The 27,613-nt window shown below is 33.3% G+C and overlaps 1 protein-coding gene across 1 annotated transcript in view; it reads right to left on the bottom strand.

Annotated features, from left to right (window-relative positions):
- LOC145284576 (uncharacterized) overlaps positions 1 to 27,613 on the bottom strand; it is a 103,129-nt gene that overhangs the window by 62,287 nt on the left and 13,229 nt on the right. Inside the window, exon 2 of the mRNA XM_080133490.1 lies at positions 1,711 to 1,755. Within this exon, the coding sequence (XP_079989616.1) occupies positions 1,711 to 1,755 (45 nt within the window). The remainder of the gene's footprint in view (positions 1 to 1,710; positions 1,756 to 27,613) is intronic.

Below are 27,613 nucleotides of genomic sequence, written 5' to 3'. Positions count from 1 at the left end.
CGTTACATGTGAATGGAGACCCCGTAATATTATTGCAGCCCTTTTGTTAAAACGGTAAATGTATTTATCTGAGTAACCTGGTTTATGTAGTGTCACAATATATCTGGTCATTACGGTTTATCTCTAATATCCTTATAGGTGTCTGTAACATAGTTCCATTGTATGGACGCCCGGCACTAACGGAAACTCCATGATATCATATTTAGACAAAACAGATACTACCCTTGGATCCTCGCCAGAAGACCATCAAAGTATATTCTAGTTTCACGTACGGCTCAAAATCGACAACATTTTTTAAAAATTTAATTTAATTTTTTATATTGTGTATTCAGTGATCGGGAGATACTATTTATTTAAAAACGATAAGGCGATAACATACTATGAATATTAAATTAGAGTCTCTTTATGCTAATTTAATGTTCGTACTATATTATCACCGTCAATCCTTCTTTTTAATACCGTAAACATTGTATTAGTATGTATGTTAAAGATACTACCGTTTAATATATATATATAGATATTCGGCGCGCCCTAACCTGTCTTGGCAGAGTTCAAAACCGGCTTTGAAACCTTGTAAGTGATGCCTTTTTTTATTCACTGCAACCTTTTTCCCACAGAAGAAATATTGTTAAGCCTGTCTCTGCTCTATCGTTATTTTCATGGCAAGTGCTTGACTGAACTTCAATCTATAATCCCACAGGCCAAACTTTCACATAAAACACTCGACTAACTACAACCACTATATATGATCTCGCCTACTCTTTATCTATGCCTAAATCTAAACATAGATTCCATGAACAAAGCTTCTTTCCCAGAACTGCCCGCCTCTGGAACATTGTTCCGCTGGCCTGTTGTCCGGTTGAATACAAAATGGTAGCCTTCAAATACGACGTAAACAAGTTCTTGATGAGCTGTCCCCATAAATAATCAAATTCTACCTAATTAGCGATTACTACACTATCACGTTACATTCATTAACACTTATCCTCGAGTGGCCTTCAGTCCTTGATAAGTGGCGATTCCCAAGTAAAAAAATATAATAATTATTTTCTGACTGTTTTTCTGTTGTTCACTTATAAGCTCCATAATGACACCAAATTTCGCATGGAGTACCTTTGAAATACTGTAACAGAGCCGCTGACGCTGGGAGCAGCAGGAACCGCATAAACATATGCAAATCACCAAGCCAGCTGTGCAAAGTGACGTCACAGCAGAGACAAAACGGACACACATGGCTGGTTTTCGGAGAAGAGTTGTTTGGTAAAGTAGGTGTTCGAAGTAGTGGGATTCGAGACGTGATGAGAGAAGCAGAAATGAAAAGTCACACGCGGTCGAAGAAGAAGAAGAAATGAACTGTTTAAATATTTAGAAAAATGCGTTGTTGGAAATACCAGGCATAAAGGTTTTTGTTTAAAACTGAAAAACAACTTTCTTCCTTTCCTCTGTTTCTTTGATATAACGACTGTGTTACAATACGATGTGTCATTTACACTGTAAATATCGGCAAGAGAAAGATAAAACTTTTAGTCATGACTGCATAAGTTTATTCATCAAACAATGCAATTCGCAATCCCCTCTGAGTCATTCGGGCGGAATAACAAAAAATAAGAGGCATTATTTTTGGAACCCTATCGTATCTGCTATGAACCCGTTCTGGGACAAGTATTTCAACTAGTAAAGCAATAAATCAAATTAATAATCAATATTTACCAAAGAGTTACTGCCTTGGCTTTTGTTGCTGTTCCTCTCGGCTTCCTGTAATGAATAAAAAATACATTATTAATTTAGATTCTTAAAGAAAAATCTAATCCTAATATTCAAACACATAGCAATTGTATCCAGGAGAGGCAAGTATATAGGAACTATTAGCTTAAGAACTCCTAGAAATAAATGTTACAATATTTTTGCACTATAATGTGGTAGTTATTTAAATTTCTGCCCACATCAGCAATATTGGCACAAGGCCGGGAAAGTGGGGATCTAAAGCAGGCTCCCCTAAACGAGGGACACTCCTGCATTTGCAGAAATTGCCTGAGTAACCTCCTCCGCATTCACCGGTCGGTGCGCCCCAGGCGACAAGCAATAAACTTGCCCCACCCGAAAGCCGTGTGGCAAGACCAGAGAGGATGGGCCCCCCTGGGTGATACCCAGGCGGTGTACCTCAGTCAGACAGATGCTGGACCGGTTTCCGGCCCCTCACCTGTCAGGCTGAGTGTCAAGAACGGATCCTTGACGCGTACTATTACCCTGTCTTCCTGCAGCTGAAGCCGCTAGGAGACACATCCCATCATACAGCAGTATAATGGAGTATGATTCCGCACAGACGGGAGATTCTATTTATAAACGATGCTGCTAGGAACTGACGAATCGAATTAATTCACGTTCTGCTACCAAATAATCAGAAACCAGAATTGCTCCATAAATATCAAACCTTTCTGTAGCAATTTCGCATATGTTTTCTTCCTGTCAACACAGGACGAAACTTTTGCTCTGTGGATTTCAACTCGAGAACTGTTTACTGCGAACTAGTCACCTCCCAGGACTTGTGTAGAACAACGAACCATCAGAAACTGTTCTGAAACTAAACATGGCTTACACTTCTATGTACGTGTGTACGTTAAAGGTACTATGGTATCAATATACCTAGTAATATTCTTAAATAAAGTCTATACAGTACTTCAGGAAAGACAACGTTGGACTTAAACAACATTTAAGGTAAAATATCAAACTTTTGAATAGCCAGTTTGCATTTTTATTTTTATTATTGTACCATATTATTAGCACTACAATAGTCTACTTCGCTTCTGGCAGCTTCTTTTCTTCTAAGATCAAATTAGTTGAGTATATTTTTAGTGCAGTTCATATGCAGTACACTATACTAATCTGTGCTCAGTAATCTAGTGCCACTGACTGTATTCAACTTACAAAATATACGCTATCAACTTATCACTTAGCAGATCGATAACAGAGAATGTTGCAATTAACTTTTATGTCAATTATGGATTTAAGAGCTTTTTATATTCGACAATAAAATATGAATTATACATCGAATTGAATGTAAGTTTTCGTTCATAATCGACGGTTTCGCCATTCTAACAATTGTCTACAAAACGTACTTTTTTTTAATAAACTGTAGCAAAGTAGATTATTAGAGTGGAAATAACAAAAATTAAACAAACATAAAAATTGGCTACCTAAAATCAAATTTTGTTAGCATAAATGATATTCTATTAAATCTCAGAAACTAACACTATATGTTAGATTATTGAGCATTTTATACGTTTGTTTGCTGTTTGTCTGTGGGTAACTCACAATGACCACAACTACTTGAAAAACGCGCCAATTTTTTTTGGCAGGAATCATCCCTGAGATACTTGGTGTGTCGTAGAATGGTAACATACTAATACTAGCGTATATGCAATGAGATTGTCTTTTCAAGTGGAGAGTTGGTAGTGCTAATATTAATTGTGACGAAAAGTATGTTAGATCAAGTTTTATAATTTGGAGAAGAACGTGTTGATGGAAGGCAAACCCAATATTATAAAATTTGGAACATAAACTAAACTGACTTCGAAACTAGTTAAGCATACAGAGAAACAGACACTTAAATAGATGCGAAACGAAAACAATTGAATAGATAACAAAAGACAATACATCAGAGCGAATTTGTGGGTTAACCAGTGGGGGCTTGTTTTCGGGATTGACTCAACTAGATACTTGGAAGAGTGTGAAAGGTAACTAAAGCATAAAATCAAATTATTCATAAAAGTTCCTTTTGTGATTTTAGAGTTTTCAACGATAAATCAAACTACAAGGGGGAAATACTTCAAGAATAAAACAAAAACACTCTACAGCGTAAATGCAAATTAGTGCTTCCATTTTTGTCTCCTAGCAAAAAAAAAAAAAAAAAAGCGCTGATGATGTTATACATCTACTATTAATACTACTGTTTAACAGTGTTCTGGGCAACGCCGGAATTGTTGCTGGTTGTGCACACACGCATATGGAGCTGGATGCACACACGTAAATATTGTGGAAATCTTCAAACCAACAAATGTCATCAAAAGTCATAACAATTGCAAGAAGTGGGTAGAAATTTTGAAATCAACATTCTTTAATTGGCAACTTTTGAAGACAGTTATATTGAAACTTGTCCTTGGACGAATTTAATAATGGCCAGTGGAATACGGCATGGAAAAATGAAATTCCTATCTAAAGTTTTTGTAAATAAAAACAAATGTCAGCCAAGGAAAAAAGTCAGTTCGAGAGAAGACGAACACCGAGACGACCAGTTGCCATTTTGTGTCACCTACAACACCTCGCCACGCCTCATCTCTCTCTCTTTCTCTCTCCCTTCCTCCCTCCCTACCTCCATAGTACATTGAGAAAGAATTGAACAGAAAATAAATTATCATTTCTTTTTATAAACTTTATAAATAGCATATCCTCTGACTAAACAAAAATACATACAATTTATACGTTTATAACGGATGTTATAAGAACGATGTCTTCCCACATCTCAATACAATATGTTTTATAATATCGTCCCACCTCGCCACGATTGCTACAAAATTTACAAACAAAATTTAGAAAATAAGCAAAAGCCAGTATTAAAATATAAAAAAGCAATTTTCTCGTGAGAGTTTTGCGAGAAATATAATTAAGACTTCTTGTCTGTGATACAACGTTCTGAACACGTCTGTTTAAATTTTATTTGTAAAATAAAATGCTACTATCCTACATCATTGAAATGTGTCCAACATCAGACTGTCAGATATAATATTTCCACTATAAACATTTATTTAATGCATTTTTTATATCACAGAGTATTGTAAATATATTTAATATCCATTTCCATCAAAGCATCAATCTTTTTCGAAGCAATATTACTGTAGTTTTATGCATATATATATATATATATATATATATATATATATATATATATATATATATATATATATATATATATATTACAATAGAAAAACGCGAGCATGAAAAGTAATATGGTTAAGCTTAAATATAGAAAAGCAAAAGACTAGTTGTTAAAACTGGAAAAGAAAAGGACAAGATATTCCAGTAAAAAATATAATAAATTTATAACTTAAATATTGCAGCAGTAAGATTGTTTTAATTTAATTTATAATATTATATAACCAACCAATTCTTCATGCTGCAATATTTTCAGTTATAAATTTATTATATTTTTTACTAGAATATCTTTCCTTTTCTTTTCCAGTTTCAACAACTAGTCCTTTACTTTTCCATGTTCAAGCTTAATCATACTACTTTACATGATCACATTTTTCTATTGAAATCCATGAAGCGGTACCATTAAAACGTGCGACATTCTGTGCTCTAGAATTTATGTTTCGACATAGTCATCACCATTCTCAATGCACTTTCGTCAGGAATTCAGTGACACGTCTCTGCTTCTGACGCACATCCGTGACAGTGGTTGCTTTCTTAGAGTCTCACACCGTCAATATCTGCAATAGAGATGAAACTTTCAGGTCATGACTGCATAAGTTCGGTCATTATAACAATGCAATTTTCTGATCCATTCGGGCGGAATTAAAAATTAGGAGGTATTTTTTTTAACCCTGCTCCTATTATCAACATCGACATCTTTTTCGTCACTTGTGCCCTTCCCTCAAATCATTGTTTAGAACACTGTTAAAACGCAATAACAAGATGAAAACTTTTCATCGGAAGTTGTCGAAAGTGGCATTGAAGAAAACTAAGATACCAGCTGTTGGTAAACGGGTTGAAGGCAGAGTTAATTTATCAAATCGTTATAATTATGATAGCCAAGATGCGTAGATCGTTTGAATCGATGTCACCATGGCTAGCAATAACAATCATAAATAACTATATCAAAATACCAGTTGGATATGTAATTAATCTATATAATACAGTAGCTATACATAACAAAATTCTTCAATTTAAATGACTTCTCCCCTTGTTGATGTTTAATTTTTTGTGATAATATAATTGAAGCCATCTGAATCAAAGTAATTTTTAATGAAATTATAACGATGAAATTAAGTTTCTGAAATCTCGAGATAACAATTGGTTACTTTTTATTGTTTGTATTCTTCCCACCTCTGTTCTTATCTTGAGTGTTATTTTCACAACGTTTCGATCGATGTAACCTCCGACCTTCTTCAGGTATATTTTGTCGAACTCGAGAATGTTTCTGTCGAACAAGAATCCGTGGCGCAGTGGCTAGGGTGCAAGTTGAAGGTTCAATTCCCAGTGTGGGCGACCGAAAAATACAATTGCGAATTACTTGGGATCTCTATCCAGTTATGATTGACAGAACGAGATCCCCGTGATAGGTTCTGTTCGATATTCCCGAGTTCAACACAAACATTCCTAACATAGCTAAAGAGGTCAGAGGTTTATAGAGTTCTACATTTGGGTCAATTTTGAAACACCACGTAGTTTCTGTACCTTTTCTTCAACGTAGCGCTGGCAGATTCAACATAATTTTTGTTTTAATTACTTCATATGCATATACTACATTTTTAGTTCGATAGTTGCTATTTACTGGACATTATTCTTATTTCTACAATTAAAACTATTTTCGGTTATACTATTGGTATTAATTGGTTCATGTTCAACTTGTAAGCGGCATGCCTTTTGTATTTTAGTGTCATATCCAATTATAGATACAGCTACGTTTTGGTAGTGAAGAACGATAGTTTAATAGTATTTTTATCAAACATTTTACCTAATTTAATATATCTCTAGGTAAGTTCCTATCACTAATATTATAAATTTTTGGAATGTTGATGAAAATATGCTTGCTATATGGTGGATTAAGTCATATAGCAGATCGTCTCATATTTTTCTTTGATTTGCTGTTGGCATTATATATATACTAGCAGGACCCGTTAACCGGCGTTGCCCGGTGGAAGCCTGCCCCACTCCTCGTAAAAATGGAAACTGCGGTTGTCGTTGGTGGCCACTGCCGTTCCTGAACATTTGTGGACAACGGCGGCCGTGGCTGAAATGAAGTAATCTGGCTTTCACTAGCGATAAGTGCTGGTCTGAGGCGATAACATGCAGGTAACGTTTGAATTTTAAAAAAGCAATAAAGGGAATATGTAAATCAGTATGAATTAATAAAATTACTAAAAATGGTCCATTAGAATAACACTGGGAAGTAAAAACAGAAGTTTTAGAAGTTAGGGATTCTCACTGTATATGAACTGTTTAGAGTGATCGAAATCAGTGATAGTAGTCCTATCTGTTTCCGTTTGTTGTTCAAGTCTTCCTCTTTTTTCAACTCTTCTGCTAATATTATTAAATTAAATTTCAGTTTTTGTCGTCTTTTTTTAACGTGTAAAACAAAACAATTACAACATTTTTCACTTCACATCCTTGAGCATTGTCATGTAAAAAACGGCATTTGGAATAGACATCCCAAGCATCCCCATGTTAAGAATAGCTTTCGGAATAGACATCACCGACCTCCCCATTTTAAGAACGGCGTTCGGAATAGACACCCCTAACATCTTCATGTAAAGAACGACTTTCTGAGTAGACAACACCCTTTTCGAGGAGGGGATGGAAAAATAATTCCTCCAAATTTAACTGTGATAACCGCTGTCAGCATACCCACCCGCAAATGCTAAAAAAAATTAGATGTGGGGGTGGCAGTGTCGATAGGAGAGAAGTAGATTTGTTTATCGCGCGTGTGTACAACCCTGACGGCCAGTGAATTACAGTACATGATACATGTCTTTATATCTCTATAAGTACTTGTTTCCACTTAATTCAGCATAGCCGAAAACCTCTAAAAGTCATCAATCAAAAGAAAAATGCTGAGATGGAACTAATGTACAAAAAAAAACAACAACAACGTTAGCGTGTGTGCAATCTTGAGAATCAGTCTGGAAAATAAAATTGAATAAAATACTCCACAGAATTCAAAATTGTTATAACACACGTATATAACAAATAATTGTGTCCCGATGTAATTAAATTTACGTTAAAACTGTAGCATAGGTAATCGGTGTAAAAAAATCGGTAATTGTGCATATAACCAGACTCTAACTTTCAAACACACCGACAGGTCTGTCAATTTAGGTATGGAAACACAAAATCGGTACACTACTTCTGCTATTTAGCCTTATTGGTTATTTCGCGCTCCAGCCTCTGTCGCTATCGTTCGACCTATTGCTAGATGGATGAAAAAGGCTAAAAATTAAGCGACTTTAAGCTAATAATGTATATATATACGCCTGCTCAGAAGTAAGTTGACTTACTTAACCCGAGGTCAACTTCTTTGTTAATTTTGACCCATTAGCAGCTATTTCTACAGGATAAAACTAAGCCGAAAGTGTCCCTGATATCTACAACCACTCTATATTAATTTCAAATCCATAGACCAAATATTCAGAGAGGAGTTTGAAAGAGACATTTTGCACATACACCGACTATATATATATATATATATATATATATATATATATATATATATAGAGAGAGAGAGAGAGAGAAAGAGAGAGAGAGATAGAGAGAGAGAGATAGATACATACATACATACATACATACATATCAACATGTCAATGTGCCGGAACGTTTTTATTCTAAATTCTACGCAATTATGTACGATGCAGAAATAGGCATAAACATATATAAACGTAATAGTTACATGTAACTAATGACCTTACAGAAACCATAAATATGAATAATTAATTAATGAACGTTTATTTTTCAAACGAATATGCAAATTAGTTAACCTTCATTTAGTAGCTTGTATATCCATGACTGAGTATATTAAGTTTGTTTTAATAATTTTTAAATAGAAAAAGTAGGCTTAATATCAATGTCAGACCGAGAAAAAACTAACTTTATATATATATATATATATATATATATATATATATATATATATACTAGCATGGGTGCCCGGCGTTGCCCCGGTATTTGGAGGTGGTGTATATTGAGCAAAAAGAAAAAAGCGGTCAATTTTTTAAACTTTGACCCCTATTATGTCCCCTTAAAATTTATTGTTTTGGGCTCAAATCCAATTATTAGTTAGATCCATGTCCAAGGAACCTATATCTAAAATTTCAAGTGTTTAGACCCCAAATTCTCGGAGGAGTTTGGTAGAGTTCTCAAAGGTCAAATCGTTGAACTTTAACCCATTAATCGCCATATTTCTGGCCGAAAACCGATCACATCGATTTTCCCAAATCTCAGTACCTTGTATATCAAATTCCGAGTCTGTAGGCAAAAAATTGACAGAGTTATTGCGTAGGGAAATGTACACACACAGACACACAGATACACAGATACACACACAGACAGACACTTTCACTTTCATATATATATATATATATATATATATATATATATATATATATATATATATATATACTTCAGAATAATGTAATGCAATAAATAATAAATAAATAAAAATAAATAAATGGACTTATATTTTGAATCCTGTGAAAAGCCTGTCTGAACCTTCATAAGTTTCGTTGATATCTCTCTCTTTTTTTGTTCCCTTTTTCTTTTTTTTCTTCCTCCGTGGTTTCTATATGCCCTTTTTTCTTTTTCCTTTTTCTTTTTCTTTTCTTCTTTTTCTTCATCCTCTCCCACTACCACCTTTTCTTTCCGAAATTTTGGAATGAGGATTCAATTGGATACCGTTTAGTCATAGTAAGTTTAAATCATTTTCACTTGTGCTGATTTATAAATATGATTCATAAATATAATTTTAATCACTAAAGCTGATTCTAAATTTTTTTAATGTCTATTTTTGCTTAGCTTTGTTAAGCAATTCTTTTCTTTTAGTTTATTTCATTTTGTTTTGTCTGTCTCCGGATAATTTTGTTTTGTATTCACAAATTGATTTTACACTTAGAGTGGATTATGAAACTTATATATTAAATAACAATTTAAAAAAATATATGTTTATTAAAAAACATCTGCACCGGATTGATATAATCAAATATTTACCGAATATCTCATCTAACCAACGGGGAACCAAGGAATAATGCCTACTTCTAATTGTTACCTTGTGTCTTGGTAGGATTACAATACGCATTGGATCTTTTACTTACCTGCTACTAAAAACTAACACTTCAGGATTTACCATAAAATTTGGATCTGAAGTTCAATATTCTTATATATATATATATATATATATATATATATATATATATATATATATATATATATATACTCTCTGACGAGAAGATGTTTTGTCTGAACTATCGTGTATTGCCTTGTATTAGACTTGATTTTACAAACGCATGTATACCGGGTTTATATGAACCCTACTCCCTGGAATTTTTAAATGTTATTTAAAATATAATTGAATATTGAATATATTAAATACATACATGCATACATGCTATATATCTCTATATAAATAAAATTAACTCATTTTCCCCTCCGAGTTTGACCTTAATAGGAGTAAAAATCACGAAATTTCGTTCAAATGTAATATGCACAAACTGCAGCACATCATCTGAGGTGTGCTATAGGCCTATTACCTCTGCACTTGCTCGCTAATCGTACCTTCCTATATTTTTTCTGGTGAGAGTTCACTGCAAAAATCGGTTAGAATCAATGGAAGTTGTAAAATCTTTTCTCTCTATTAAACTCCCCCTTTCCCCGCGCCCCATTTACACCGCAGATTGATTGTTCACGAGGGACTGCTACGAACGCACACCGATTTCGGGTTTAGCAGTTGCATACAAAAAATTAAATGCTTCCTATTGGGGGAAACGTACCACGATTACGTTTACGTTGTAATATTACCATTACCTTCCATACATTTCCACACTAGGATAAATAAATAAAAACGGATTCTTTCCATTTTTTCCTTTTCTTCCATAAACATGCATTACATAATTTCCGGTTTATTTTCTTTCGTTTCGTTTTGTTTCTTTCCCCGTTTCTTTTTCAGGTTTACATTTTTAGATTTTTTTTGGACACTTGCCATCGTTATTTGTTCTTCTCGCCATCGTTATTTTTTCTTTATTTTTTTCCTTGTACACACACACACACACACACACACACACACACACACACACATATATATATATATATATATATATATAGCCTTTGAGACTTTACACGACCGGTCGCCACAGTCGATTGAAACTTTCTTGAGGCGACTAAAAGTCGTAAATCACTCACCCGCCAGTCGATGAAATTTCTTTAAATAAAGAAACGGGGAAAACTCATTTATTTTACGACTCTCACATATGCGGTGACTTAGAATGACCTATGTCTCATCATTTGTGCATTCTTTAATCTCTAGCTGTGAGACCGTTGGAATATCATATTGAAAAAAGAGTGGTCACGCTAAAGGTCAACAAGAGGTCAAATTTACACATTTGGCGTGTAGTGAAAACGCCGCATTCATTTAGCCTTCAGATTTTGAAATTCATTTGGGAAAAAATTCTTCGACGCTACAATTACATACACTTCATGCTTACAAAAGTAAAGACGAACATTTGAAAGAGGAAAAAACGCATCGTTCCGTCAAGCACGCACCGAAAATTAAATCATACAACAAGTAATCCGTTTTTGCTTCAGTGTTGTTTCTTCGTAAACAAACATTATTTATTCCAGGGACGATAGAAATGTATCAGGATATAAACAAATCTGGACATGAATTATAAAATCGTAAACACATAAAAATATCAAGACGGCTGATTATTAGTAACATGTTATGCATGATATAATATTTCTACTTGCCTTGTAAAAAAATAAAAATAAAGAATAAATGTATAAAAAAACCTTTATTGTTTCATTAACAAAGCTATTTAATTACTAGGTTAATCTATATAAATTTCACTGAAGTGTTCAATGCTATATAATGATAAATGTCCATTTTTATCATGATCTTCGCTTTGAGTTTTATTCAGTAACTATTTCTGATTCTTTTGAGCTGCTGGGATGATTGTGTGTTTCAGAATATTTTTCAATTAGAGACTTCATATTGAAATGTTTTAATGAAAAAATGAATCTCTAATATTTGTTTTGCATTTTAAAATAAATTTATTTCAAGGGTGTGATTTTACATTATGTTTTCTTTGTCTATAAAGTTAGATATTTTCGTTTTCTTACGGTACCAATAAACACAGTCTTGAATTATTTATATTTCAATTGTCATTTTGATACTACGTATCAGCATCTGAAGAAATGATTATTATTTCTATGGAACAATAATATGAATGATGCTATATAAAGAAACTGGTGTTGTATCTTAACGTTTTGTTGAATACTTACTGAAATTTTTGTAGTAATAAAATAGTCGATTTACAAGAGTTAAACAAATATTTTCTTATTAGATTATACACACGGTAATTTCTGGAATTGTTGTAAAATTATTTACTATTATTTACTGAAACAAAGACATAAAGTCGGACGAGTAAACATATTTTGGTGCGAGTAAATTTTCCCTCACAATTTAAAAATGAAAGACAGTAAAAATATATTTTACATTAATTTTTGTTCGACGGGATACTAAAAAAAGGTACATTGAAATTTCCTTAATTCACGGAGTTTCAAAGAAATGCGTTCTTCTAATCAGGGGAAAAATATTACAAAATGAATGCTATAGCTATGAATTTGCTGCTACTGGCATTAATAGAAACAGGGTTATATGAAAACTAATCATAAATGTAATAAAAAACTTTTTGTGCAAAGAGTTTATAAAACGGAGAAAAATGTATGAAATCAGAGGATATATTAATATATATATGTATATATATGTATATATATATGCATAATACATATATATATAATACATTTATATATACATATATAATATATATACAGAGAGAGAGAGAGAGAGAGAGAGTAAAAGAGAGAGAGAGAGAGTGAGTGAGAGAAAGAGAGAGAAAATAAATATGAAAAGGTAAGTTTGAAACGAAAAGGCAAACCTATCCGGATATATATGTCCACATGTGTGTATATATGTCTGTATGTGTAATCTATATAAATAAACAGTAAATGTATGTGTGAGTCTGTCTGTACGTAAATATTTAACTGATAAATTCTTAAACTACTGATCAAATTACACTGAAATTAACAGGAAATAATAATCATACACAAAGGATGTTTTATAACGAGTAAAAGTTTTGTTTGGATGGAAGAATAACGCGTACATTTATCAGCAAATTGAAATGCAAACTGTTCATTTTAATTAAGAGATATATTTTTTACTTGTTTCTGCACATTGCCCAAATTCAGTTCTACTTCTTCAAGTCGTTTAATATTAAATGTTCCTTACCAATCACCCGAAGGCTACATCGGTAGCAGACGCAGTTAGTGTACTAAATGTTTGGTTTCGATTCTAGTTGATCGCACCCAAGTCATTTTTTTTTCACTTTTGAAATCATTACTATGTGTTAGATACAATATAATATTTAATAGAAAATTGACTCTGTAATAATAAATACGAAATCTGCATGAATTTAAATATATTTAAGTGGTATTTACGACCGGCCTGGTGCCCCGTGCTATTTGTCTTTTGTTTTTTTTTAATAAATCAGATCGATTCTTATAGGAATCAAATTCTAGATCGAAGTAAACCTTTCAATATTTATTTTAATTTCTGCATTTGCTTTCAAAGATTTTTTCAAATTTTTATTTATTTTAAGAATGTCTTCACTCTTCTAGAGACACCTACTAGTTTTTCTTTGCTTCAAAATTGAAAATAATTCACATTAAGCATAGTATATGTGTTATATACCCACTTGTCAGGAGGTTCGACACAAAGTCGTCTGGTTTTGAGAAGTCAGCGCCTAAGATAGGCGCACTTTGACCTACTAATGTCCAGGATAAGCGCAATCTGACCCACTGAAAATACCTGAACAGCCTCGTTGACATTTCCCGATATGAGTGTCCAAGGCTATTTGCAATAAATTAACCCCTTCTCGGAGATAAGATAAAGCCTAAGAGAGTAAATCCCATAGGACTAACGAGAATTATGTCTAAGCCCGATAGCAACAAAACTGTGGCTTGAATGTCTTCGTGGGTGTGGGCCTGTTCAGCCTTTAATCTTGAAGGGTTTATCTCCAAATAAAATAAATATAAAATATTTCATATTTACGTAGATGGTTTATCCTCGTACGTAAGTGATCAACTTTGAAATATTTATTTGCACAAAATATGATAATACATAATAAACAAATTAGAGACAAGGCCATTCAAAAGTGTGGGGATAATTGAGGTTCTTGATTAACCATTCGTCTCAAATACATAAAATTATCTATCCTACTCTTAACTAGGAATTTCTAAGTTACCACAATGCCACATTCACTCTAGGGGCTGTCGTACTTAAGATAAACCTAAATTTGAAAAAGTTTTATTGAATTATTTACAAAATAATATTTCATTGGCAGGGGGATGGTGAATAAACAAAAATAACAAAACTTGGTTAATAAGCCCCCCCCAACCCTTTTTAATTAATAGACCACAGTCTGTTTTTCAGTTTGCCGAAAATAAGCAGGTCAATCTTTAAGTGGGAGTGAAATCTAAGTGTGGGAGAAAAGAAAGAGGGGGGAGTTGGGGAGTGGATGAAGTTCTTCCAAGATGAGTGCACGTTGGGGATAAAGTCTAAGGACGAAAAGAAATAAAAGTGGAGAGTGGAATTCTTGGAGGCTCATTCACTCTACTATCTAAGAGTCTAGAAGCTAAAAACTTACCCAAAAGGTTGGGGTCCGATAAGACCTTGAACCGCGTGCGCCATGCTTAGGTGAGAAACACGTACACACACTTGACTCCTCTTCTCACCCACAAGCTTGTTACTCTTATCCACCGTCTTTCAAACTCCGAGAAATGTAATCTTTTTCTATCGCATCTGATCTTGTGATGCTGATCAGCAACAGATTCAATTAGTTGGTCCCCTCTCAGGCGCAGCGTCCATTCCACCATTCGTGCTACAGCGAAGATTGTGAAAAACACCATCCGTCTCTCCCTGTTCCACAACGGGCCGGCGTTGTCGATAACGTAAGAAACGTTTAGCGGCGAGGATGCTCGGGATCGATACGAACTGTCACCTGGTTGAGATACCCCTAGTGCTGCCGGGGTTCGGGGTATTCAAAAAAATCATGTCGAAATGATATGGGCCAAATTAAATGTGCTATCCAAAAATACCGTTTTATTTTTTTATATGAAATATCTTCAATTGTAGACTTGCAGGTCGGTCATAAACAAAAGGTTGTAACAAGTACATGTCATGATTCTGAGGCCATAACTGTTACAAATCGCAGGTAAGGTGTTAGATATAACTATGAGTCTTGGGACAATTAATTGAATCGGAATCAGGAATCTAAAAAAAAAAAGAACTTTTGAGGGTATTCCGATGCTAAAAACTATTATTTTAATTGTTTTTGTTTTAATTGTTTTTGTTTAAAGCTTTATTTTCCATTAGCTGGTACTAATGATGAAATAATAAATATTTGTTGATTTTATACTATCAGTAAAACTAAAATCTATATATTTCCCCTCTTACTGGTGTATTTTTCTATTTGCGAAAATATATGCACATATTACTTGAGGTTTTACAGTCATCCGAAAAAGAAATAAAAAGACACCGAAAACAACTCTAAGCCAAATATTTAGAGGTTTTAAAAGAATCGGAATTGCTAACTGTATCGGAATCAAGAATTTAGAAGAGAATCTGTAATTGTATCGAAATCGGAAAAAATATTAGAATCATCCCATCACTAATAACTATATTTATAGTTTCTGGAAAAGCCCATTATTCCTGAAATAGGCATATCAGCTTACCTCATAACCTCTTCTCTGAATAAATACATTTTAATCTAAATCATTGTGGAGGGACGAATCTAATTGTATTGTTATCCTGATTAATCGAAATCTGATCAGCCTGCTGATCTACTAAGCTTTCCCGCCTTTTTCCGTTTCGTAGTGACTAAAAAGTGTAGAGATCTGGAACCGGAAAACACTTTTTTCTTCTTTCTTTTTTTTTTTTTTTTTTTGACACTTGGACGCGTTCTGTGGAGGCTGATCGCTGGTCAATCGAGTGCCCCCTGCAACGGGACTGAACATCTAGATTATAAATTACGAGTTACGATGTCAACACGATCGTAAGGTTATATGTATAGAGTACTAAATATGGCAAGCTAATTTCTGCCAACAATGCAGAGAAAAGATTAATGGCGTGAGAAAAAATGGATGCATAAATTTTATTTATTTATTTATTTTGTGACAATTGTTCATTTAGTTTCTGAATTTTTGAGATCAGGATAGTTTATTCGTATAATTTCGATTCTTCGGGCTACTGTTCTCATATTGCATGTTATTTTCAGAACGTTTTAGTCGATGTAGCTTCCAACATTCTTCAGGCGTATATTGTTGAACTCGGGAATCTTTCTGTCGAACTCGGGAATGTGCACAGAATTTCGAACGGAACCCTTTATTATATCCATCAATCACTTTATCCACTACGCCATGAGTTTGGATAAAATTCAGTTGTAAAGTTACACTCTTCTGGAGGTTAAAGGTTGAATACTTAGTGCAAGCGATACTAAAAATATAATTGCGAATTACGTAGGAACGCTAACCAGTCAGGGCTGATGGAACGCGAGCATACTACCCCGTGGATTAAATAAGAGTTCCGTTCAAAATTATGTGCAGATTCTCGCGTTTGACAGAAAGATTCCCAAGTTCGACAGAAAGATTCCCGAGTTCGACAATATACACATGAAGAAGGTTGAAGATTACATCGTCGAAAACGTTGTGAAAATAACACCCAGGATGAGAATAATAATCCGAGGAATCAAAATGATGTAAATTGTTTATTATATTGTGTTTAAATTATACCTGATGCATACGTCTAAACAAGATAATCCTTACTATAATATGACTTTGTGTCTATCGCTGGGTTCAAAACTAGGAATAATATTTCCAAAAGACCACCATATAAAACTACTTCAATCTCTGGTCCCTGTTTATAAGGCACTCACGACAAAGACTCTACTTCTTACCATCATTGCAAATAACTTTCTGTTCTTTTCTTTCTTATAACTGTCCATCTGTGGAACATATTTCCACTCAACTGCTTCCCTATAGTCTACAACATGGTCGTTTTCAATATCAACAAACACTTTTCTGAAACTGTCCGCATGAGTAATCGAATGTTTGTTTATTCAATTATTCTTTTTCAATCGTCTCATAATGTTTTTCATCACTCAACTACAATCAACCCATTTCATTAACCTTTATCCTCTAGTTGTTTTTGTGATTGATAAATGGTGACTTATTAATGAAAATGAAACACCGGCCATTATATTTACCAGAAATCAACCAGGTATTGCCCGGAATGAATGAAAACCAGTGTATATTGATTCAAGCTATGAACGCCATATTATTAGGTTGGTGCAAAAACAATACCGTTTTCCCACATATGTTACTTTTATATATGATTAGCAGGGGTACCCGGTATAGCCAAGACCGTCTTAAAAGACAAGATGGCCGGTGGGCAAAAATAATTTAATCTGCTGACGTCATCACGGGTAGTCCATTAGTTGCTTCTTGACACCGGTAAACACCGGTAGTGACTCGTGGATATCTCCATTCAGCAAAGTAAGTTTTAACGTGCTCCCCCCTGTATTTAACACTATGTAACTATAATTTAATTCAATATTATCATCCTAAGTTTTTTACCATTCAAAAGAAGAAGCTTCAAATAAATTGCTAATATTAAAAAAAAAAATTTTACAGCATACAAAACTAATGAAAATGCGAGACAACATCGACTCTTTTGAAGAGACGATTTTTTTAAGCTGTTGACACATGTTTTAAAAATTTAGCATAACTTAATTTTCCTGAAATTTTCAATATTTAAAAATAAATTATGCCGGCTGATAACATTTTAAAACTTTTTTTTAAAGCAAGAAAGATAAAATTTAAAAATACTTATATATATATATATATATATATATATATATATATATATATATATATATATATATATATATATATATATGAAACTTAAAAGTAAAAAAAAACAAAAAAAACGCGCGTTTATTTCGGGTTTGTATTACTGTACACATAGATTCGAAAAAGTTGTCAAAAAACAAATATATGACAAATAAATGTTACCAAAGGCAAGGTAAGTTACTTTTCTACCAAACTAGATATATTTTTCGTGTTTTTATTCAATGTAACATGTTTATTCAGCTCGAAAAACAAGGTGTTATAAATAAAAAAAACTAGAAAAAATATATATCAAGCTATGTCACGGTAACATATATTGAGCGAGTTTTAACAGTATTTTAACCAGTTTTTTATTTATAACACCTTTTCCCAAACTTACCGTGTTAAAGAGGGAGTCAGACGCCATCTTGAATTTTCCGGGTTTGTATTACTGTACACATAGATTCGAAAAAGTTGTCAAAAAACAAATATATAACAAATAAATGTTATCAAAGGCAAGATAAGTTACTTTTCTACCTAACTGGATATATTTTTTGTGTTTTTATTCAATGTAACATATTTATTCAGCTCGAAAAACATACAGTGTTTACCGATGTATTGGAAAATTTAAAATGGCGGCCGACTCTCTCTTTAACACGGTAAGTTCGGAAAAAGGTGTAATAAATAATAAACTAGACAAAATACTCTTAGAAATTTGCTCAATATAAGTTACCGTGACATAACTTGATATATATTCGGTGGTTTTTTAATAGTATTTTGTCTAGTTTATTATTTATAACACCTTTTCCCGAACTTACCGTGTTAAAAAAATGATTTTGCATGTTATTTTTGTTATGTGGTGAAATAATCTTAAATAAGAAACATGATTTTTTCTTTAGGTTAATTATTTTTTTACTGTGCAATATTTTATGAATTTATTAAAAATATTTTTTTTGATTTTGAAAAAATATTGTGGTTCATTTGCATTTAAAAATATTGTGGATTATTTTGATTAAAATTATTCATTTTGATTTAAAAAAATATTGTTCATTTTGATTAAAAAATATTCATTTTGATTTAAAAAAAAATATTGTTCACTTTGATTAAAAAATATTCCTTTTGATTAAAAAAAATTCATTTTGATTTAAAAAAATATTGTTCATTTGATTAAAAAAATAGTTTAATTTTAATATTTCAAATGTTTTGCTTGTGTTCTGCTTCAAATATTCATAATCTTACATGCATAATTTTCATTTAATTATATTAAATAAACATCAAGTTTACTACAAATCAAATCGTGTTCCTTCACTTTTGAAAAATGTAATTTATAAGTAATTAAAGAACACATTCTAATCTTTAAAATCTATAATACAACGAAATATTCAATTGCTTATAATACTTAAACAAACAACTTGTGTTTTATTATTTTTTTATTATTTTTTTATTATTAATATTAGATGAGTTTCAGTATAAATCATCGTGTTCTTTCTTTATTTCAATCCAATTTTGAAGTTTTGTAACGCTGTCTGTAAAAATTACTGTTCATTATTGACAGTCTAAGAGTTCCACATATCTTGCTTGTTGGGACCTCGGCGATGACGTCATTTTTTCAGCTGGCCGGCCATCTTTATAACGAAGGCCACGGTATAGCCCGGATGTTTGGAGGTGTGTGTGTTTGGGGAAGAGGGGTTAAATCAAACCAAAATGGGAAATAAAGAAAAAGCGAAATAATAACCCTGTTTAAATATTATAAAATAAAAAAAACGATGTTAAACTTCTTTAAAAAATCGGAAAAAAAAACAGCGAACATGACAGAATAAAAAAAAAAACGTGCAAGCGAACGATGTTAAACTTCTTTAAAAAACGAAACAAAAAATAAACAAAAAAAAAACAGCGAACGTTATTAAAAAACCCCTGATTTAATATTAAAACTTTAAAAATCGAAAAACAAAAAATCTTACATCACTGTTTGAACTTGCAACCTTAAGATATTGACAACGCTCCTTAACCCACTGAGCTAAGAGCGCGTCAGCGAGATTGGGTCGTTTTTTTTAAAAAACATTTAAACTAATTCAAGAAAGACTGTTTTTTGCGCATGCGTATATGGCTATCTTGTCATGGAGGAACGATGTTTTGGTACCATTCCCTGTAGAAAGTGTCCCGTTGAAGGTGAAGGAATTAATGTCTTTAGCCAATTTTTCGATATTTGTCGTCTGAACTTTTGAGCTTCAAAATGATACTGATCTTGTGAAAATCCGTCTCCTGTGTCGAAAGTTTTTGCGAGACATGCAAACACACATTTTACCTTTTTGCGAGACATAAACACACATTTTGCCTTTTATATATATAAATTTCTGAATTAATTCATTGATATATATATATATATATATATATATATATATATATATATATATATATCCATGTTATATATCATTTTGAAGCACCTTTTCCCCTCTACTGAATTGTATTATTCGTTACTGTTCTCAATCTCTTCATTCCCCTTTTTTTGCAGGCTTTTCGACAGTATGGACAAAATTCAAATCTGCACGATTTTCTTATTTCAGTTCAAACTAGGCCGAAAAGCTACCGAGACAGCTCGTGATATTAATGATGCGTTTGGCCCAGGAACCGCCCACAAACATAGGGCACAACAGTGGTTCAAGAAATTTTACAATGGTGACGAGATCCTCGAAGATGAAGACAGTCGCGGCCGGCCGACTGCTGTTGATAACAAACATTTGAAAGCCTTAATTGAAACCGATCATCACAAAAAAAGTTGCTGTTGAACTCGAGGTCGACCACCCAACAGTCATTCGCCATTTAAAGCAAACAGGGAAGTAAAAAAAGTTGGATAAATGGATGCCACATGAATTGAACGATAATAATAATAAAAAAACAATTCGTCGTCTTAAGGTGTCTTCTACTTTCCTTCTGTGCAACAAAAACGCCCCATTTCTCAAGCGGATTGTGACGTGTGGTAAGAAGTGGATCCTTTTGACAACCGGCGACGTTCGGCACAGGAGTTGCATGGCAGAGAAGCTCCACAACACTTCCCGAAGCCTAAATTGCACAAAAATTTTTTATGGTGACTGTGTCATGGTCTGCGGCCGGTCTTGAATCCAGGTAAAACGGCGGAGAAGTACTGCCGACAAATTGACGAAACGCACCAGAAGCTCCAATGTATGTGCCCAAGATTGTCAATATGAAGGGACCGATTCTCCTCCGAGACAACGCTTGCCCGCATGTTGCTCAACTGACCCTGCAGAAACTGAACGAATTGGGCTACAAGACTCTGCCTCATCTGCCATATTCACTAGATATCTCGCCCAGCGATTATCACTTTTTCAAGCATCTCGAAAACTTCCTGCGCGAAAAATATTTTGAAAGCCGAGATGATACCGAATCTTCCTTCAATGACTTCATCTCTTCCAGAACTCCGGATTTCTATGCTGATGGGATAAATAAGCTTGTTTCTCGCTGGCAAAAATTTGTCGATTCTAATGGTTCTTATTTCGATTAATAAAGTTTATTATGAAAAGAGTTATGATCTTTTGAAGTTGAACGCCAAAACATGACATTATTTTTGCACTAATCTAATACTATTTATCGGTTCCCCGATAAAAGGAGGGTGGACCTGTAAATACACCCTTGTCCGTTTGTCCGTTCGCCTGTCTATACTTCTCTCAATAACTACGCCTTGTAATTTTTTGAAATTTTGCACAAACATTAAACATGATACGAGTAAAAAAAATTACATAACGGATTTTCCGAGAAAACTCCGGTTGTCCCCATAGGGGTGCCTTTCGGGTTAAAATGGCTAAAATTGACACTTTTGCGCTTATTAAAAAAATTGATGCCTTGGATTTTTATAAAACTTTTTGAAAAGTTGTAATTAACTGATTTCTATATAATGTTGTTTGCCTATACTTCGCGATAAGTCTTGTTAATTTGGGAACTATTTTACTATATTTGCCCCAAATTTTCTGTATATGTCTATTTATTAGCAGTTTTGCATGGTGCTGAACTCAAATTTAAATATGTCAAAGCCTTTGGGACTTTGGGGGCTAAATGGCGGGGGTAAATGATGGATTTAGTCATTTCTTTTTTTTTTTTTTGCATGATGCAGAACTCAAATTTACATATGTTAAAGTCTAAAACTGCACCGTTTGTTCATTTTCACCAGGATTTGACGTCATCTGGGGACTTTTTGGACTAAATAGTGGGGAGAATGCTGAACTTGGTCATTTTTTATGCACTTACGGGAGACCATGCATGCTTCACTTGTTTTTTTTTTTAATGATAAACTAGCAGGAAAACTCGACGTTGCTCGAGATGGAATGAGGATCACTACTATGCACTTGTTTTTTTAATATGCTTATAACACCATATTACTTTATTTTATTGTATCCATCCTCCGTTTAACACCTTAATATTTTCAGAAAAGGCGGAAAAGTTTTAAAAAAAAAACCTTTCTGTTTTATTATGGTTTAAATTACATTAAACGATATATACGTATTTAAAGATTTAAGGGTTTCTGCCTACATGGATTACTTAGAGTTAGAAGCAAGTAAATATTCGTTACATAGAGAATAACATAGAGATTCTGGACCGCTAACATTATCTTTCCCATAGAAATTTATACATATACTATAAATTTCATCCAAATATATAATTGAAGTTCGGCCCTCATAGGAAAGCGCTTAAAGATTCAGGACCACTTCCACTATTTTTCTCAGAAAGTTTCATGCATATGATTTAAATTTCATAAAAGTAGGATATATTTGAAGTTTTAAGTGGGTTATGTCTTCATAACCCTCTTTATGGGGACACTTAGATTCAGGAACACTCCCATTTTTCTCGCCAGTAAATTTTACTTAGGAATACAGTTTTAGATTTTATGTATATATTTAAACTTTTATTTCTATAGGGGACACAAAAATATCACGTACATATACAGATAGACATTGGGTTTTATATATATATAGAGAGAGATTTCTATAATTCTCAATTTTGAAATTATCAATATAACATAGTAAAACGTCGTATTTTCTGTTGATGGTCGCTGTTTGAAATCGCAGTGGTAATGTATTAGCTGACGTTTTTGTCTTCCTTTCGCATCAGCTAGTTGTAATAATATATAGTATAAAAAATGCCCAACAACATCTTTACTCAATGGTTCATATACTTGTTCATTGTCTTACAGCATATAGTTTTACATGTAAGCTCTCCATCGCCTGATCTCCGCGGAGAGGGAGAGGCTAAAAACGACGTTTCAAAACAGCCGACCAAACCTAATCAGCTCACCTGACATAGAGAAAGACTTTTCTCTCTTCTCCGCTACGCATCATGTCAGACTTCCTTCCATGACGTCTCTTCCTTTATAGATAGCTCTAGTTCCACGTTTTATTCTAACAGAATATTATATTGCTTTACTGAATTGAAGCTCATGTTGGAAATTCCCGATATTAAATTTATTTTTTGTACATACGTATCTAATATTGCTACAAGCTCATATACATCTAGTGGAAAGATTAACAAAAACTATTTATTAATATACAAAGCATGTGGAATGTAATCCCTTATTATTAACAAATATTATGCAATGAAAAACTAAATTAGTATATACTTAGTATAAGTTATATTTTTTCCAGAAAATTGAAAATACATTTCCCCTTACATTTTTAGGTCTGAGTAGAACTATTGAGCATGTATTGAAGTCCAATTTAAGCATTCTGTGCAGTAAGATATTTTATAACAACGAAAGGACTCAAAATACATTCTGAAAAGAATACAGAAGGCAAAAATCAAATTTGAAAGAAAAAGAAGGAAAACATACACCAATGGTTCTAAAAGAATATTGTTAAGTGTTTGATGTGGAAGAATAAAAGACTAGGGTTTAATTTTTAGCCAGTTGTATTCGCTTATCTTAATAAAATTGGTTTAAATTTTCTAAAAGATTTTTTATTAGACAAAAATCTACGTTTTTTTGTGTTAAAAGATTTTGAATATTAATCTAAAAAAATCACACACATTAGAGTTTAGTTCAGCTGTTCGTTGCAGGGTAGTGTGTTCTGGTAATTGGTCATACGAAATCAATATGAAAGTGTGTAGTATCAGAATCTCTACTGTTATATAAAAGAAAATTTGTGTGTGTGTGTGTGTGTGTGTGTATGTCTGCGTGCAAATGTGTGAATTCGTTCCCTATGGATTTAAAAACGGCTAGGCCGATTTTTATGAAATTTAACACTAATATACTTTATGTATCTGGCAGTGTTCTTAGATAGGTTTTGTATCGAGATGTCTTGATGAGTATCGATAACCGATAATCGAATCAATCGGATGACAGAAGGAACAAGCGATTTTAACCAAAGTTAACACCTTACACAGCCTAACATCACAAGCGCATTTGAGAATTTATATTACGATAAAAAGCCGAAAGTCTCGACATATAAAATCAACAGCAGGTTCTTTGACATGACAGGGGTGCGTTCGAAATGAATATTTCTGTGGAAAGCACGATTGAAGCATCATTTTTGCATTTTACATTTTAATTCAAACTATTATAGATAAAAAAATAATTTTATAAAATCAGCAGTAGGTTCTCTACTGTGCCATGTAGACTACAATGTATTATGGACTAAGTTACTGCGGGAAGCCATGTAAAGCTTCATTCACAGTGCGCCGCGATGTGTCCCAAACTAAAGCAGGTAATCAATCGATTTGATTGAAAAATGGAAGATTTCACCGATTTCGATGACAAGAAAAAAAAAATGAAAGTGTGAAACATTCGTTGATAATCATTCAATTACGGACAACGTCGGATTTCCTTGCTAGTTCAGTGTAAGTGCGCGCATTCGTCATAAAGCTTTTCTATATACTTGAAAACCGCATTAACTGATTTCTCAAGTAACTGATTTTTGTTTGTTTTTGTTATGCTTTACTTTACCGCCCCCTTAAGTAAACTTTACTTTACCGCCCCCTTAAGTAAATACTTCATCAAATCTCCACACTAACGTAATGTACTTGCAATAACCCTTATCCCTGAGTGGCTTCCGGGCCTTGATAAGTGGTGACCACTGTGTAAAAAAAAAAAATAAAAAAAATTAAAAAAATAATTAAAATATGATGAATACATAGAAAAGTCTTCACATACCACACACTCAAAACGACAGCTGGTTCAGAAAAAAATGCTATCACACTCCATGAACGAGTTTTCTAAAATGGGGGAAATAATTGGTGTGTGCAACTGTTAATTTAATTATCTCATAAACACGTATCTTCACGTGTGTTTTTGGTTTGCATTGATAAATGCTTATTTATTAGTTTTTGTTTTACGGCATATCAACCTATTTCAGGTTATTTTTATTCATTAATAAAAAATGGGGGGGTTCTTATGAATTCAGTTAATGCAGTTGCCAGATATCTTCCGAAGTTGATGACGAATGACGATGCCAATATAAATAAACCCTATGATATATATTTTCTTATCGCACTTATTTATTGCAAGAATTCTATTTCAGCAATATTTACAAGCAATTAATAACATTGAGTTACTTTCCACACCCTTTGTATGTATCAGGTTGGCAAGAAAGTTCTTGCGATTTTTAACTTTAAAATTCAGATGAACATATATTGCCTCAAACAAAAATTTACTGATCGAAATAAGCACCATCAGAATCAATACACCTTTGTCAACAAAAATCGAATGTATTTATGTTAGTAACGTAACAATCTTGCGTTTTGGTGGCGATAAAGTTGCTGAAGGCATTTTTTATATTGCTTAAGTTTTTTTAGCATTTTTCACGCAGAAAGTTGTCGAAATGCTTGAAAAAACTGGTAATTGGTAGGTGAGAGGTCTGAAGAGTATGGCGGATGAGGCAGAGTTTAGTTGCCATATCCGTTCAACTTCTGCAGGATCAGATCGGATTAGCAAAGTGCAGTTAGGCATTATCGTGAAGGAGAGTTAGGGCTTTTCTGTTGACTAATATTGGGTGCTGTTATCGAAGTTTCTGATGCATTTTATCCATTTGTTGACAGTACTTGATCACCGTAATTGTTTCGCCTGCATAAAAAGAAAAACTGTAATGGATGAGACCGGTTGCAAACGACGAAACAGTTAGCATGACCTTCTTTTGATGCAACTATGGCTTCGGGAAGTGTCGGGGAGCTTCGTTAGTGCCTAACCACTGAGCTGAGCGTCGCCGGTTTTGTAATAACGAACCCACCTTTTATCGCAAATCACAACCCGGTCGAGAAACAGGTCGTTCTTGTTGCGAAAAAGAAGGGAAGATGGCACTCCATAACAGCATTTCTTTTGAATGTCGTTAAATTCGTGAGGTACCTATTTTTCAAGATTTTTGTTTTTTCAATCTCTCTCAAGTGGTTAAAAATCGTCGCATACCTTACGTCTAATTCAGAAGCAAGTTCTGGAACAGTTGTGCGTGGATTGGCTTCAACTAAGGCTCTTAATTGATCTTTGTCAACATCCGATTGCCAACCACTACGCTCATCATCTTCAAGACTCTCGTCACCGCCACAAAATTTGTACTATCCCCATTGTGATGTGCGTTCAGTAGTGGTTCTTCATTAATATTGCGAGCTATTTCAGCAACTTTTCAGCGTAGCTTGAATAGAAATTAGAAAATTGTGGGAATTTGCTTTTTTCCATCTTGTATTTAACGTTCTGAAAAGAAGACATAATTGTTTCAAAACGATTGTAATTTAAACGATTAGATAGAGCGAAAAACGCCCTTTAAAATGATATATAGAGTAAAGGTATTATAACGAAAACTTACTTGAAAATACATCAATTGAAATCAAAATTAAAAAATCCCAACTTTCTTCTCAACCTAATAAAATGAATATAAAAACAATATCTAAGTGTAATATGTATTTTTCTTCGTATACATATATAGTACATATATAGTTTAAGAATATTCCATTAAATATGGTAGAAACTGTCTTTTAGAACTACGGATAATTCTTTCCAAATTTTCAACAGACTGTTCAAAATAAAATGTTTAAAACGTCATTTACTTGTTTTGAATTTAGAAATTATTAGCATGCAAGACAGTCGTGATATTTTTGCAACATTGCAACAACATAAAACATTCAATGAATGAAAATATATAGTCTTTTCACACAAACGCGTACTCTGTGCATTTGTGGGGGTGTTTCCAGTGAGCGATTAAGAAACACTAATCAGTTAATGAAAGTATTTTTTTACATATGTGCTCAGTTTGGTTTTCATTGATCATCGCTTTTCCATATGCATGGCCATTGATCTATATATTTACATCGTCTAGTTGCTGTTGATCGGCTGTTTAAGTTAGGTGAATAAAATCTATGCACGGGACAATGTAAACTTTTTGCGTTTCAAAAGTTTTATTGCGGAGAGAGGTTCGTTCAGGAGGAGAGAGAGAAACAAAAATTCATTTCTTATATAAAAAAAAAAATAGGCTAAAATTAATTCCTTATTTAATTTTCTTACATAACCTTAAAAATGGTCGACGAAGGGACAGACTCGAGGAAATATTTTCTAAAATCTCTACATTGTCGATACGTCTGTTCTGACAGCAAGACTGGCGCATGATTTTCTAGTGCAGGCCACACTTTCTGTCTCACATGACATGTACAGTTCAAACATTTTCAAGATCACACTTGGTGGTTATAGCATAACTGAGGATGTGTT

The sequence above is a fragment of the Euprymna scolopes genome, chromosome 9 (assembly GCF_053919585.1).
Source record: "Euprymna scolopes isolate OS-2025 chromosome 9, ASM5391958v1, whole genome shotgun sequence".
In the NCBI taxonomy this organism is placed as follows: Eukaryota; Metazoa; Mollusca; class Cephalopoda; order Sepiida; family Sepiolidae; genus Euprymna; species Euprymna scolopes.
The sequence above is the reverse complement of the archived record's forward strand: the minus strand, read 5'-3'. Positions and strand labels throughout refer to the sequence as shown.